Consider the following 16,573-nt stretch of genomic DNA (forward strand, 5'->3'; position numbering starts at 1 on the left):
CAGAGATTTTCCTAGTGCGTGATCCTGCTTCTCTGCTCCGTCACCAGAGAGATACATGAGGCTGCCCAGTATGCCGGGAACCAAGGGACCATGGATATTTGGTTTTGGGTTTTGGCCCATCCCGTGGAAGCACATAGCCCCTGTCAGGCTGGGAGGGGTGACACCCCCTTGCGCCCAAATCTCTCGGCAGCTACCTGGGAGGGAAATGTGGGGCCTCAGCCACTAACCCGATGCAGGACTGTCCTGTTCCCTCTGTGACAGATGGTTCGTTCCCCTGGATCTCCTCCAGGCCTTCCTGATGGCCTGTTCCAGCCGCCATGGGGCGGGGGGGGAGATCGCAGAGCCCTCCCTGGATTTGCACACTGCTGATCTATGGGGATTTAGAACCCAGCGCCGAGGGCCACGCAGTTCTTCTAGGCCTTTCCCACAGAGGATTTCCGAGCCAAGGAAACTGTGCACACACCGTTGGTGTTTGTGCAGGTCCTACCCTGAGGAGAAAAGGCCAGGCTTGTGCCCCAGACTCAGGAAGGGGCCCTGCCGGACAGCAGCTCAGGCCGGGGCCCTACCCCTTGCTCTGGGTCTTGTGTGCCGAATCACCCCAGCCTGTGCTCGTGGCCACTTGCCCAACGGCACTGGTGCTTTTACATGTGGGCGTCGGGAAGCTTCCCTCCGCTGGGTCATCGGCTCCTCCAGAGCGGGCTTGGCAAGCACAGAGCCCGTTTTTGTCAGACACCGCACCCATTCTCCTCTTCCCTCAGCCCTGTCATTAACTTCCCAGGAAGCGTGCCAGCCTGCCCTGCCCTGCACGTCCTGCCCCTTCTCCCCCTCGGGGCGGCCCCCAGGCACTGTGCCCTCCTCAGCCGGAGCCTCGGCCCCGCGGGGTGCGCTGCCCTCCCCCTCCCGCCTCCACACGGGCCTCTGAGAGGGTCTTTGCTTCTCCTACCCTGGGGTTTCTGAGGGGTGTTCAGGGCTTGCCGGCCCGTCCTCGTTTCCCTGCTTCATTCTACGTGACTCAGCTTAGCTCCTGGAAGACTTTCCCAGCCAGACAAGAAGCGACACATTTCCTTGTCTGAACATGGAGTCTCCAAGTCAGCCGGGCAGGTGGAGGGGCGGGCATGTGTCTCTCTGGCCGTTTCTTCCTGAGCCGGCATGCAGGGTCCCTCCCTGGCCAGCCCCGCACAGGGTACACGTGACAGTGACTTGCAGGGCGGGTGTGGCATTGGTGGCTGCCCTGAGTTCCCTCGCCCCAGCCACGGCCACGAGGGCTCCCGTTTCAGGCACTGATTTTGGATTCCATACGCAATCCCAGGGCTGGCGCATCGGCTCCTTTTTTGGGGCCCCGTTTTGTCCGCATCCTCACTGCCTGATGCAACGCTGGCCACGAGCCCGCGGAGTGAATAGGAAATGCGCTTTTGCTATGAATTTACCTGTTAATGTCCCACAGCAAAGTTTAGATGGGCCTTCTGCTCAGCTTCTGCTCAGGGGCTGGGGCCTGGTGCTGCACACCGTGATGGGCTGGGCACAGTCACGTAGGCGACAGCAATGCCCTCATGAAGGTGGCCGGCGTAAATACTGAGCCTTCCTGGCTGGGCTTGTCGGCAAAGGCGCCGGCCTATGTCAACATCGGGATCCTTACCTGCCTCGGGGGGGCCGGCAGCCCTGCCACCTCCACACTGGCGCCCCCAGAAGAGGATGCGGGCACACAGAAGGAAGAATCTCAGGAGGCCGAGGAGGCTGTGGACTTGGGTCCTTTTCACTAAACCTCTTTTGTAACGTGTTCTGTAAAAAACCAAACTCTAAAAAAAAAGACTTTGAGTTTGTTAGAAGTCAGACCCCCAAGATACAGTCTGACCCGCAGGCTCACCGGAGAAGGGTGGCTGGCAGCAGAGGGAACACGTTCTTTCCCACGCCCGTCCACGCCGGGCTCCGACGCTTCTGGCTCTCCAGCCCCACGGTCAGAGCTGCAGCTCACTCAGCGTGGCCTCGGGCCCCTTGACTCCATCCCGCTGAGCCTGTCTTCTCCTGTCCACGATGAGGATAGGAACAGTGCTCTATCCAACGGGGAAGGATCGGTAAGCTAGTGCAGGCCCAGCAGAGGGCAGGGAATCTCGGCAAATGTCCACTGTTCGCAGTACACCCCCCTCCAAGGTCAGCCACCTGCCCTCCAGCTTCTGCTGTTCTGCACGTGGCTCTCCTTTTATTCCCCGCTTGTTGACCCTGCGAGGTCTGGCAAACAGAAGTAAAGATCTTCCTGCCCTTCAGGAGTGACTGCCTCTTGGGGAAACAAACTGCACATTTCTAAACAGTATGTGGGGCCACACAATCTTCTGGCCACACTCTAAAAAGAGTGGCGGCTGACCTGCCAGGGAGTGGGAAAGGGCTGCAGAGGCCTGGCATGAGCTCCGAAGATGAGCGAAGCAGACCAGAGGAAAAGATGCAGGCAGAGGAGAGTTGTGCAAAGCCACAGAAGGATTTCTCATGCCCAACCCTGGTGCTCTAGAGGTGCTAGGCCTAGCTTTCCTACCGCCCCCTAAGAGTCCTAGATCTCTCTTTGGAAAAGTCACTGCCAGGGGCAGAAACGATGGGCTGAATTGGCAGCTGGGCACTGGACTGGTCAGGAGACCTGCCACCCAAATGAGAACTGGTAACGTGACAGCCAACAGCAGGTCTGGGGAGGGAGGACAGTGTGCGCACCATGGCCCCATGGTAACTGGGCTCAGAGAAGGCCAAGCCAGATGGGGAGCTGAGTGAAACCAGTGGCTCGAGTTCTGCAGGCAGGGAGAGTGGGAGGCCTGCCTGCCAGAGAACATAGTCAACTTAATGCATCACATCCATGGGTGCGTTTCCCAGATGCTGTTTCACTGAGCGAGGGTGTTTGAATTGTAGAGTGGGTGCTATTATCACTCTCGACCGTGAACTCAATGGTTCCTGAAGCAATAGTTTTGATCTTAGGAATTTTCCTAGGTGAGAGGGCCAGGAAGGAAAAGCAAAGTACTCTGGGGATGAAACGAGGTCTGTAGAGCAGGTTTGCCTCGCCTTCTGAGAACGAGGATGCAGCACAGCTGGTGATTACAGGAATCAGACTTTGAAACATCTCATAAGGACACCTGGGTGGCTCAATCGGTCAAGCATCTGCCTTCAGCTCAGGTCACATACCAGGGTCCTGGGATCAAGTCCCACATCGGGCTCCCTGCTCAGCAGGCAGTTGGCTTCTCCCTCTGCCTGGTGCTCTTCCTGCTCCTTCTCTTTCTTGCTTGCTGGCAAATAAATAAATAAAATCTTTATTTTAAAAAAAAGGGTGCTTGGGGATTGCTGTTGTGTACAAATTGCAGACTACTTGATTTTTCTGATACATATTTTATTTTTTTTTAATATTTTATTTATTTATTTGACAGAGAGCACAAGTTGGGGGAGCAGCATAGGGAAAGGGAGATGCAGGCTCCCTGAGGATTAGAGAGCGTGACTCGGAACTCAATCCCTGGACCCCGGGATCACAACCTAAGCCAAAGGCTTAGCTTGACCAACTGAGCCACCCAGGCTTCCCTTTTTTAAAAAAATGTTTTATTTATTTATTTGACAGGGAGCACCATCAGGGGGAGCAGCAGAGGGAGAGGGAGAAGCAGGCTCCCCGAGAAGCAGAGAGCCTGATGAATACCACGTTATTATTTTTAAAATACTTCAACATGGGGTGCCTGGGTGACTCAGTTGGTTAGGGCGACTGACTCGATTTTGGCTCAGGTCATGACCTTAGGGTCACGAGAGCTCCCTCCTAGTCAAGTTCCCTGCTGGGTGTGGAGGCTGCTTGACATTCTCTCTCTCCCTCTGCCTCTCCCTCTAATTAAAAAAAAAAGAAAGAAAAATGAAGATCAAAAAATAAAACACTTCACCACGTCACACTCCGTTTACCCCAGTGACACAGTTCAGCCTGGGGTACTGGCCCCGTGAAGCCAGCTGTCTGCTGTCAGACCGCACCCCCATCCTGCTGCAATACAGGGGGAGCAGCTTCTAATCTGAGAGTCGCTGCATCTGGAAAAGGAAGTTCAGTGTTGGATGTGATCGATCACAGTAAGTCCTTTATTTACTTATGAGGCTCTGCAGGATTCAGGAGTGTGTTGTCTCAGTTCCACTTACAATAGTAAAAGTTAAAAATTCAGCTTACAGGGAAAGATCTTTCCAGATTTTAGGGGCGGGTGGCGGCATTTTAAAGTAAACTCACCCCAGTACTGTATTATATAAAGACAGTAAAGTATGAAAATGTGATAAATACTACTGTGATTAATAGCTCAGTTTATTAGCTGCTTTAATAAAGTACAACTTTATAGTGAAAATAATGTACTAGAAATAGCTTTTTTTAAAGCTTCTTTACAATACGCTTACAAAATGTCAGGCATCAGGGAAACTGTCCTCAACAATGATGATGCGACACACACGCTCCGTGGGAGCAAAGCTAAGCGCGGGCTGGACAGGCTGACAGTGGGAAGCCAGGGAAGCTCCGGGGACCGCGGGGCTCACGCTTGGGACCCACACGAGGAGCCTCTCCGCCTCACTGGGCTTCGATTAATAGCGCAGGAAGCCCACTTTGCAGCCCTCGTGAAGCTCCACAGAGAATTCCTTGAGTCCAAAGGACCTTCACTCCAGGACCACCTTGCCTTTCTGATGCCGCTTCATTCTCGAGTAGGGACTTATGGTGTCATCCGTCACGAAGTCATACAGTACTCTAATCCACGAGTTGTAGTGGGGCAGGTTGTCGTAGTACTCAGCGGCGATCTTCCTCACCTGCGAGGGTAGACATGCAAAAGTGAGTGCTGGCGGAGTCCGGCTGGACCGGACGTAACGACCAACTCCGGACACAAGCACCAAGAAGAGGAACCACCCTCTGGCTGCCTCCCTCCCCAAACGCTCATATATAAGAGCCGCGGCCGGACTCCAGCACAGAGCAGTTCGACAGTGACATATACTCGACCCTCTAGGATCACAGACTGTCCCATCAAGCTCTGAATGGCTGTCTGATTTTATTATTATTATTTTTAAATATTTTATTTATTTATTTATTTGAGAGAGCGAGTGAGCAGCAGAGGCAGAGGGAGAAGCAGGCTCCCCGCTGAGCAGGGAGCCCGATGTAGGGCTCAATCCCAGGACCCTGAGATCACGATCTGGGCTGAAGGTAGACACTTCACTGACTAAGCTGCCCCCGAATGGTGCATTTTAAATAGCTGAGCTACAGATGAAAGTTATATCTTACTAAATCTGTTACAAGAAACCTTGTCACACACACCTGTTAACATCGTGCACTGTAACCACCGTAATATAAGGATCCAATAAACAGCAGGGACTTGCTGAGGACACAGCACAGAATGCTCCCTGAAGCACACCTGACAGGAAGAGCCGCTAAGGGAAGACCAGAGCTCTGAGGACACCTGTCACGGCAGCTCAGGACTGTGATAGCAGGCAGCCGGCAGGAAGGGAACAGACACTGCTCACCATGGGCCTTGCGGCAAGTGATGTCTGAAGCAAGCAAATTCTCAGGTTGGGGAATGTTCAAGAAACCCAGTAAGATGGGGGCGCCTGGGTGGTTCAGTCCGTGAAGGGTCTGCCTTCAGCTCAGGTTGTGATCCCGGGGTCGTGAGATCGAGCCCCGCAATGGGCTCCCCCTACTCAGCAGGGAGTCTACTTCTCCCCCTGCCCCTCCCCCATGCGGTCTCTCTCTCAAATAAATAAATAAAATATTTTTTTAAAAGATTTAAAAAATAAAAAAGAAAAAAAGAAACCCTTAAGTTAAGGTACAGTTGACCACACAGTTGAACTACACAGTCTGAGCCACATGGGTCCACGTTTACACAGACGTGTTTTCACTAAACACAGTGCAGTCCTGTAAATGTGACTTCTCTTCTTTGCAATTTTCTTAACACTTTCTCTTCTCGAGCTTACCTCACTGCAAGAACACTGTATATGATACGTATAACGTACAAAATACATGTTAACCGACTGCTTATATCAGGGTTCAGCTTGCTATCAACAGTGGGCTAGTAGTTATGTTTCGGGGGCATCAAAAGTCACATGTGGATTTTCAACCCTGTGGGGACTTGGTGCCCCCGCTCCTTCTGTTGTTCAAGGATCAACTCTGTGGTTAATGTTGATGTTGTTTAAAGGGCAACCAGCTTTGTACCCTCTCTGAAAAGTAAGGGGAAATTCACTTCTTTAGTGAAGAGGCGAACGAGACCTCCCCTGCCGTCAGGCGTGTGCACAGGTCAGGCGACACAAGACACATTACACCTGCTTTCAAACTTGGCTCCAGTTGCATGGTTTTTCCCCAAACATTTTATTTTGAAAAATGTGACACCTACAGAAAAGTTGAAAGAGCAGAACAGACACCTCAACGCCCTTTACCCAGGCCCACCACCACCCTAAGTCGCTTCCTGTCTGCATGGACATACACCATCTAATATGCTCTCTCTGCTGAGCCTTTGGAGAGCAAGCTGCGGACATGTGACAACTGACCCCTAACATGCCAGCCCAATACTCAATATGGACCTCCTAAGAACAAAGACGTTCTCCTACAAAGCCACCATGCTATTTTCACACCCAACAAAGTTAACAGCAACACAATATTCTCTGTGATACGCTATAGATTTAAAGCTTCCCCACTGACCCAATGTCCTCTCTAGACCTCTCTTTTCCTCGAGTGGGAATCCACTCGTAATCAGACGTCAGAATTAGTTCTCACGTGTTTGTAATCATGTCAATAGTTAAACTCTTATGAAGAAATCCATTAAATTCAATTGGGTAGATATGATGGCATAAAATATTTGGCAATAGCTCCCATGGGGCACCTGGGATGGCTCGGTCGTTAACCATCTGCCTTCAGCTCGGGTCATGATCCCAAGGTCCTCAGATCGAGTCCCACATTGGGCTCCCTGCTCAGCGGGGAATCTGCTTCTCTCTCCCTTGGTCCCTCCCTCCACCCACCCCGGCTTGTGCTCATTTGTGCTGTCAAATAAATAAATAAAATCTTTTAAAAAAAAAGTTAACTCCCTTATATCAGAGCTTAAAAAATTTAAAAAAACTAGTATTACATTTCATAAATATCCCCTTTTTAGAATTATGGAAACACTTTTTGGTAATAAACTGTAAAAGCCACCGATTTTGAGGAAGGGAACTCTAATAAAAGAATTCACCAAGAAGATAAGCGAAGTTACAAAGGTGGGCCTTTGCAGAGGACGGAGGGATGGGGGGTCAAGCTGTGTTCTTTCACGTCCTCCACAAACAATACACTGCTGCGTGGGGAACAGGCAGGCCCTGCCTGCAGAAAGTTTGCCACCCTGGAAACTGTTTATTAATGCACGGGCCAACTGCGTGGGACGTCTGCATTTCCCAACAAGCCAACACATAAATCTTAGCCCATCAATGTAACAGCGATGAAAGCAAGGTGAACTTGAATTCACTTTGCACAGAACTCCTTTCTCAATCTCTGACATAGTTTATAAGTCGGCAGATCCTCCAGCACTCCGGACCCAAGGGCCACTGCTAGGCTTTGGGACTCAGAGGGAATGTGGATGACTCTAAGGAGGGCACACAAAGGACGCACACCTGTCGTTTGCTTTGATGAGTTAGATGGGCAAAATACACCAGAACCTTTTATTATTTTTTAAGGTTTTATTTATTTGAGAGTGAGGGAAAAACAGGCTCCTTGCTAGGCAGGGAGCCTGAGGGGGGAGGGGGAGGCTCAATCCCAGGTCCCAGGGGATCATGACCTGAGACAAAGGCAGACATGTAACTGACTGAGTCAGCCACGTGTCCCTACTAGATTCCTTTTAAAATGGGAAAGCTGAGACTGATTTTGGCCATAAAGCCCCCAGAAATTAAGAGTTTGTGTCAAATCTCTTTACTTACCAGTGGAAGGCTTTTTCCAGGAATGTTGGGGAAGTCATGGTGCTCGTTATGGTAACCCACATTGAAGGTGAGCAGATTCAGAGGCCCGTAATACGAGTAGGTTTCATGTCCCTTGAGGAACATGTAATGTTCGGCTATGAAATGTCCAGAAATCGGGTGCAAACCTAGCCCCAGTAAGGATGCTGCCAACATGTAGACCAAAGATTTAACTCCCAAAACATAGTAAATTATAATGTCAAAAGTGACCTGGATCACAGTATTAATAATTTCCAGGTAAGAAATGGGTTTGGGGTTGATGAAGAGAGGTCGAAAAGCATAAAAGAGAGGCTGAAGGACCACCCATATAAACTTTCTGAAAGTGGTGCAGAAAAACCAGCCTTCAAAATCAGTGGGAATATCCACATCGATGCCATCACCCCCAAGGTAACGATGATGGTCCATGTGATACCTCTTAAAGGAGATTGAGTAGGGAACGCCAATGGGAAGATTGGCAAATATGCCAAACCAGCGATTCCACATAGCTCTGTAGTGGCCAAAGGCACTATTGTGGGAGACCTCATGAATAGCCAGAGTCACAGAGTGGTTAATGCAGCTGCCGAAGGCGTACGCCCAAAATATGACCCACTTCCAGTCCAGGTCCTTCACTAAGTAGAACGCAACCAGCTGGGTGAGAACCATCATGGTTATAATCCAGATCAAGTTGGGATCGGGTTTCATCAGGGACTTTATCTCTGGATACTTTGCTGTAAAGAAAAACAAACCAGCAACTGAGAAGAGCACACACTCGTTCTGCAATTATGATTAAATCAACACCCATTAAATTAACGCATTAATTAATTTTTTTCTTCTTCCCAATCATGATATGCCCTCCACTAGAGGCTTTATCCACTACAGGGAGGAGTATATTCCAATAGTAAAGTTATCAAATACCGCATCACAATAAATCTGTGCAGGAAAAATTAGCCTCAAAATCTAGACTCCACACAGAACAGAAAGAAAATTACAAATGAGTAAAGATTTTATGGCGCCCAATTCCCTTTTCACCCCTAACAGTTCTTTGTATATAAAATTGGTAAGTTTTGCAAAGTTGCGATCATAGTCTGATACACCTATTCCAGTGTCTGACAGAAGGTACAACATATGCATATACTTTCGTATCATGTATATGCAATGTACTTACATACGATATATATTTGTTGTAAAAGACACATACTTAGATCTTATAATTTCCTTTATAATGATGGAATCACTTCTAGTTGCCTGTCGTAACTTCTACCCACTTCCCTATTTTTAGACATTCAGATAGCTACGATTTCTGCCTGTGTGGCCTCCTGACAGGCATCAGGAAATCAGGATAATGTGTGAGAACTGCACGGTGCTAATTTGTCAGATTCTTTTTTGCACTGTTGAATCTACATGCAAATATCCAAGTACGACCAAAAAGGCCAGTAACAGAATCTCTGCATTTTAGGCAAGTGTCCTCTAAGGGCAAATGCACACTCTTCTCTGGATCTTACCCACCCCCTCCTCCCACAACAAGAGGGAGCCCCAGGGTCTTTGGTGTTATGTGTTGCTGAGTAGGTATGACCCAGGACAGCATGAGGGGAAAGGACCTTCTTCTTGAGCTCGGTCATTCAGATGAAGAAGGGAAAGGAGCAGCTTCATCCTCATTCCTCTACATGTGAAACAAGGAATTCAATGAGAGCTTATACTGCAAGGCAGACTACCGAAGTCCGGTTTTACAGATACGACATGCGGGTGGAACTAACCCAAGTGGATAACTCCCCATTTTCTCTCTCTGCTCCCTAAACTCTAATCGTCATTGGTTTAGTTCATTTTATCAACAATGAATAATTTTGGAGGCAAGAGACAAAGAAAAAGTAACCCTAGAGGCCTAGAAGTGAATTTGTCTAAAACTACTTTTCCTTCCATGTCATTCAGTAAAATATGAGCATCTGGGGAGCAATTCTCCAACAACAGAATAACAACTGTTCAGTTCATTGGTGGATAAGAAAGAATTCCTTGAAAAATTCATTCAGTAAGTAGTAGTATGTGTTTCTGCTCCAGCATCTTTACCTTATTTAAAACTTGGTTAAACTGACACATCTGACAAAGGATAGAAGGCAATACACATTCCAGATAGTCTAAAATGACGAAATTCACCTGCCTCGTTCTCAGACAAATCAAGTTGCTCCAAGTAATTCCGTACCAAATGCTGGCAAAGCTTATTTTAGTACATAAAAATCAATACTACAAGGGTACCGCTATAATTAAATAGGGAAAGAAGGTGCTGGTTATCAACACCCAAAAAGATGAAGATGGACCCCTTCTTCACTCCATACACAAAAAGTAACTCAAGACAGATCACAGACCTCAATACAAGAAAACTATAATACTCTCATAAGAAAACAGAAGTAAATCTCCATAACCTTTGTGATTTCTTAGATACTATACCAAAATCACAAGTGACCAATGAGCACATGAGAAATGCTCGACATTATCAGTTGTTAGGAAGACGCAAACTGAAACCAAAATGAGATGCTGGTTCACACATGCTAAAATGGTTACAATGACAAAGACAGGCAGTAATCAAGATATGAAGAAACCGGAACCCACACAAGTTGCTGGTGACAGTGTAAAACGGTCAGCTGGTTTGAAGAATCTGGTTGTTCCTCAAAATGCTAAACACAGAGCTACCAATGACCCAGCAATTCCACTCCTCGGCAGCTTTCCAAGGGGAATGAAAACATATCCATCTAATAACTTCCTCGTGAGGGTCACAACAGCATTATTCGTAGTAGTCATAAGGTGAAAACAACCCCACAGTCTAGCAACTGAAGAATGAATAAATGAAATGTGAAATAGCCATACAGTCGACTTTTCCTTGGCGGATAAAAGGAATAAAATACTGACCTAGTACAACATAGATGAACCTTGAAAACAAAATGGTAAGGGAAAGAAGCCAGTCACAAAAGACCAAGGACTGTGTAACTTCATTTATAAGAAATGTCCAGAATAGGGGCCCCTGGTTGGCTCAGTCAGTTAAGCGTCTGCCTTCTGCTCAGGTCATGGTCCCAGGGTCTTGGGATCGAGCCCTACACTGTGCTCCCTATGCAGCAAGGTGTCTGGTTGTGCGTCTGCCTGTCCCCCTGCTCATGCTCTCTCTTTCTCAAATAAAATAAAATCTTAAAAAAAAAAAGTCCAGAATAGGTAAAATCTCCAGGCACAGAAAGTAGATTAGTGGTGGCCTAGCACTGAGGAGTGTGACCGGAGAACACAGGAACTGCTTTTGAGTATGGGGTTTCTTTCTGGGAAGACAAAAATGTTCTAAAACTTAGACTGTACTGGTAGTTACACAACTGTGTGAACACACTAAAGAACACTGAATTGTATGCTTTAAATGGATGAATTTTATAGTTTGTGCATTGTCTCTTAATGAAGCTGTTAAAAAACACGGTTTCCCTGTGGATGGGCAGTAAAAGGAGCATTTCTTGTGCTGTATTACTTGACCCACTAATAACGGTCTCGTTCCTAGCCGTCATTAAGGAGGTCATTTTTTTCTTTTAAAAAAAAGAGACATAGAATCTTAAGCAGACTTCACGCCAGCCTGGAACCCGGCTTGGGCGGGGGTGGGGGGTCAGTCTTATGACCCTGAACCTGACCTGAAATCAAGAGTCAGATGCTCAACCAACTAAGCCACCTTTCAAATGAACTTTAAATATAACTCCAAACACACATTTAGCATACAGATGTCAGTTGTTAAAAAACATCCACGTTCTCACGTTCTGTCAAGGCTCTCTCTTCCCTGCCCAAACCTAGCCAATTCCAGAATTATCTCTTTATCATTTAAGTACTCTCATCTTTCCTGGGGTTATTCCATCTCCACTCCTGAAATGGGATACTGAGCAGTATTTGCACCTGCAGGGAAAAGGGCTACTATATTTTTACTGAGGAATCTGTCATCCTTTTACTTTCCCAGTGAAATGGTTCCGTGATGTTAAGTATGTGGAGAAAGGCTCATTGTCAAGATAAGCATCAATAGGCACCTTTTCACTTCCTTGATTATCTGAATATTAAATCCACGGCTAAGTTCCAGTACTGAGGCACTGGGTCTTTTACAAGGTGGACACCGCACTGTTCTTACCAGGTGTGTTGACTGTCTAAGGCATAGATCAAATGTATCAGACACTGTCTCTCCTGTGTAATCATGCAAACTATACGTTTTAATTAAAAATAAAAAGAAAGCACACACCCAATAACCGAAGTCTCTTAAAAGGCTATCCTGAATACCAACTGTAAAGATTCAAGCTACCAATTTACTGATTCCATTTTTTAAAAAATCCATTTTAACTGGACCTACTAACTCCAATTTCTAAAAGCATGAAATTCCCAACTCTAGACACCCCAGCAAAATTTGGGCTGGCTTTCTCTGCTCACTGGGCAGGCAAATGGATGTTGAGAAGAAAAGCCAGGTAGGGGCTTTGTGAGAAATCATTCCTCCTATTCGACTTGGCACCCGCTGGCTTCCTGATTTTTTCGAAGAGGTGGAGAGCATCTGCCTCGATCGGAACCCCTGCACCCCTCCTCACTCTACCTACTCGTCGTCATTAGAGTGGGGCTACCAGGGACTGGTTCCTGCGAGCGCCCAGCGGGGTGGTGTCTGTAACCCACTCAGCACAGTGTCCGGCCCCGGCGTCAGGAGCGGCCTGGGAGCAGCTCGTGGCAGCTGAGCGCGCCCTCCACCTGCAGGGCCCGCCGAGGCCTAGCGAGCCAGGAGCGAGGGGCCCTGGATGCCCAGTGCGGGAGCAGCCGGTTAAGCTCGGCCGATCTTCCGTGCGCGGGCCTTCGCGGCCTCCAGGCGTGCCCCCGCTCGCAGCCCACCGCCCCCTCCCCGGGCCAGGACCGCTTGCCGGCGTTAGCCCCCAGGAGCGCGGCGGCGCGGGGCTCGCAGGCCCAGGACCACGCCCTGCCCCGCACCCGCCGGCGCCCGCGCTCCCGGGGCCCGCGCCGGAGGCTCTCCGAGCCAAGGACGTGGTTGGGCCTGCCGGGAAGCCCCCCGCCCGCCGGAAGCCCCCTGGACGCCCCCGCCGGGACCCCCGATCCCCCGAGCGCCCCCTCCCTGCCGGAAACACCCGGACCTCCCCGCCGCGGCCCCCGGGACCCGGCCCGCCGCGAGCCCCCACAGGCTCTTTAACTGGCCGCGGGCGCCCGGGCGCCAGGCCGACGCGGAGAGCGCGCCCCCGCGGCGGGAGGCCGCGCGCACATAACGGAGCGCGAGCCCGGCCTCACCCAGGATCTCCTGGCGCCGGCTGGCGTGGGGCTGGTCCGTGTAGACCCACTCGAAGTCTTCTCGCGCGACGCGGTTCCCCATGGCGGCAGCTGGCGGACCCGCACCAGCTCTCGCTTCCGGCCCGGTTCCTCCAAGGCAGCGGCGCGGCAGCTCCGGGTGAAGACAGAGGCCGGGGAGGAACCCTGCGGCCCGGCCCCGCCCCGCCCCGCCCCGCCAGCCCATTGGTCCTGCGCCGCCGGAGGGGGGGGGTCTCCTCGCCCGCCCCGCCCCCAGCCCGCCGGCCCAATGGTCCTGCCTCCAAGTCCCCGCCCTCCGACCCCGCCCTTCCATCCCATTGGTTCTCTCCACGGTCTGGCCCCGCCCACTGGCCGCGCCCCGTGACGTCAGCGGCGGTCGCTAGACTAGGCTGGCTGCCCTCCACCGGCTGTAACCGCGGCGGGCTGCCGCAGCTGAGCGGTGTGGGGCGTGCCGTCACTGGCGGCGCTTCTCGGCGGCGGCTGGAAGCGGAACCTCAGGAGGGCGCGGGCGCGCGGCCGCTCGGGGACAGTCGCGGCCACAGCCTCTTCTGCGAGGGCTTTCTGTTCCAAAATTAGGCACGACTTCTCCTTTACAGAAGAGGCTTGGGCTGAAACAAAGAGGAAGATGTTAGGACAGCAGAGAGCCACCGGCGAGGAGCCCGGGCTCTCATCCGGGTCACCGCCGCCCCTGCTCTTGGAGTGGACCATGGACGCCGGGACCTCCCGACGCCGGCGCGCCCGGGTCTCCGCGCGGGAGCTGGAACCCGAGGAGGTGCTGGACCTGAGCCGGCTCTCCCCGCAGCTGCTTCTGCTGGTGCTGCGCCACGTGCCCCCGCGCACGCTGCGGACCTCCTGCCGGGAGTGCGGGGACTGGCGTGCCCTGGTGGACAGCCAGGCTTGTGGATGCGCATCCTGGCCCTGGAGTAGGGCGCCCTGCTGCCGCTTGTCCGCAGCTGCCTTCCGGCTCGCCTCGACGTTAGGCCCGGCCTCCTGAGATGCCTCCAGGCCGGTCCTCCTGAGCCCCGCGTCCTCCTGAGCCGCTTCTGCAAGCTCCGACAGTTCGGGCGCAGCCTCCTCCTCAATCCCTGCGGCCAGGAAGGCCTCCAGGGTTGGACGGTGCAGCACGGTGGGGACGGCTGGGTGGTGGAGGTAAACCTGACACAGGTGCCCGGGGCCCCCTCGCAGAACTGCTTTGTGTCTTCCTACAAGTGGTGTAGCAAAAAGCAGGTCTTGGACCTGGTGGAGGAGGGTTTGTGGCCAGAGCTTCTAGATAGCGGCAAGATTGAGATCTGTGTCTCTGGTGGGGAGCCCGAGACGACTATGGTTGTGTGTACCGACTCCTTGTCCAGCTTCTAGATGCCAGGCTGAACGTCCTGGATGAATTCTCTTCCTCCCCGGATCCCGTCCAGCAGGGGAACAACCACTTCTGCTTTCAGGTCACCCACGTGTTCTCCAACATCAAGACGGGCATGCGCTTTGTGTCTTTCAAACACTGGGGCCAGGACATGCAGTTCTGGGCTGGCACTATGGAGCCTGTGTCACCAACTCCAGTGTGGTCGTGCGGGCCTGACTGTCCTAGTGGAGAGCTACCCTTGAAAAACAACCTCAGCGGTGCCTTCCGGGACCTGGGACCGCTGACCAGGACTTCTCATGAACCAAGGATGGATATCACCTCTCTGGGATCCTGGGATCGAGGGGCCGCTGGGCACCCTCTTCAGGTTCTGCAAACTACTAGAAGAGACTTCTTCCGTCAGAGCTACGTACTGCTGTTACAGGGCAGTCCTCCCCTTGGTGAGCACGGAAGAATGCTGGATCTGGAGGGGCTCTTGATCCTCCCGTCGGAGGCCATCTGCTCAGCCCCACTCCCCTCTGCCCTTGCCTTTCTGCTTCAGGGGCTTTATCGGTCCCTTTACAGAAGGCCTGCCTTCTCTGAAGTGGAATCTCGTCCTTACTGCTGGGAAAATTCCAGCCACCTCAGGTGGCAGACGGAATGTCGGCCAGCTTTAAGGCGGGGACCAGGTCTCAAAACTGAAAGCCAATTAGCCCCCCAAAATGTGTGCAGATCCTCAAGGACCCCAGTGATTGTGTGGTGTATAAAATTATTATTTTTTTTTTTCGGCCTGAGTGGCTCAGGTTAAGTGTCTGTCTCAGCTCAGGGCATGATCTCAGGGACCTGGGATTGAGCTCTGCGTCAGGCTCCCTGATTGGCAGGGAGTCTGCTTCTCCCTCTGCCTCTCACTGTTCCTCTCTCACCCCGCTCATGTGCTCTCTTTCACAAATAAACTCTTTTTTAATTTATTTTTTAATTTATTTTTATTTTTTTAAAGATTTTATTTATTTATTTGACAGAGAGAAATCACAAGTAGATGGAGAGGCAGGCAGAGAGAGAGAGAGAGGGAAGCAGGCTCCCTCCCGAGCAGAGAGCCCGATGCGGGACTCGATCCCAGGACTCTGAGATCATGACCGGAGCTGAAGGCAGCAGCTTAACCCACTGAGCCACCCAGGCGCCCCATAAACTCTTTTTTAAAAAAAAAAATTTTATATTGAAAAGTTCTGTAAACATTGAGAGAAAAATATATCAGCAACAACTATCTGCCAATCTCACATAATTTATTATTTTGCCAAAAAGAAAAAAAACCCTACAATTTCTTCCAGCATTCCACCTAACAGAATTGCTCAGAGTGGCACACACTGTGGCCTCGGAGCCTGGGATGCCGTGTGTGGGCTTCTAGTGAGAATTGGGTGGGATCCAGCCAGGTCCCCTTCCTGGGTCAGGTAGTCCTCCCTGCTGGGGGGACCCGGGGCGGGGGAAGGCCCCCTCCCCACCTCAGGCGGTCCCTGTGCTGGTGGGGAGCCAGGGCTGAAGGATCCCTCCCTGCATCAGGGGTTCCCTCCGTGGTAGGGACCTGGGACTAAAGGTCCCCTCTTCATGTCAGGGGTTCGCCTCCCTGGTAGGGACCTGGGCTGAAGGATCCCTGCCCGCATCAGGGGTCCCCACGCTGGTGGGGAGCCAGGGCTGAAGGATCCCTCCCGCAACAGAAAGTTCCCGTCCCTGGTGGGGTCCTGGGGCTGAAGGTCCTCCCCAGCATCAGGGGTCCCTCGCTGGGGGGACCCAGGGCTGAAGTTTCCCTCCCCATATCAGGGGTCTCCTGCAAGTTGGGACCCAGGGCTGAAAGTCCCTTTCCTGAGTCAAGAGGTCCCCCTGCTGGTGGGGGCCCGTGGCGGAATGATCTCTTCCCATGTCAGGGGCCGTGCCCCCTCTCGCCCCCCACCAGCTGGTACAGAACAGTTCAGACTCAGGGACTGAAGGTCCGGTGACCTGGGAGCAGCCAAGCGCAAAGTTGGGTTGTGTGTTAGGTCTCAGTTTGCTGACTGG

At 51.5% G+C, this 16,573-nt stretch overlaps 1 protein-coding gene and 1 pseudogene across 1 annotated transcript; one reads left to right on the forward strand and one right to left on the reverse strand.

The window, feature by feature from the left end:
• Positions 1-4,270: 4,270 nt before the first annotated feature.
• On the reverse strand, positions 4,271-13,379 carry DEGS1 (delta 4-desaturase, sphingolipid 1). Its single transcript, XM_059145787.1, has 3 exons — positions 13,180-13,379; positions 7,891-8,633; positions 4,271-4,776 (listed from the first exon to the last, which is right to left on the reverse strand). Exons 1-3 carry the CDS (start codon positions 13,259-13,261, stop codon positions 4,630-4,632), a joined length of 972 nt encoding a protein of 323 aa, XP_059001770.1. The 5' UTR covers positions 13,262-13,379; the 3' UTR covers positions 4,271-4,629.
• Positions 13,380-13,502: 123 nt separating this feature from the next.
• LOC131814643 (F-box only protein 27-like) lies at positions 13,503-15,788 on the forward strand (annotated as a pseudogene).
• The last annotated feature ends 785 nt before the right edge of the window (positions 15,789-16,573 follow it).

The sequence above is a fragment of the Mustela lutreola genome, chromosome 14 (assembly GCF_030435805.1).
Source record: "Mustela lutreola isolate mMusLut2 chromosome 14, mMusLut2.pri, whole genome shotgun sequence".
NCBI classification, from domain to species: domain Eukaryota; kingdom Metazoa; phylum Chordata; class Mammalia; order Carnivora; family Mustelidae; genus Mustela; species Mustela lutreola.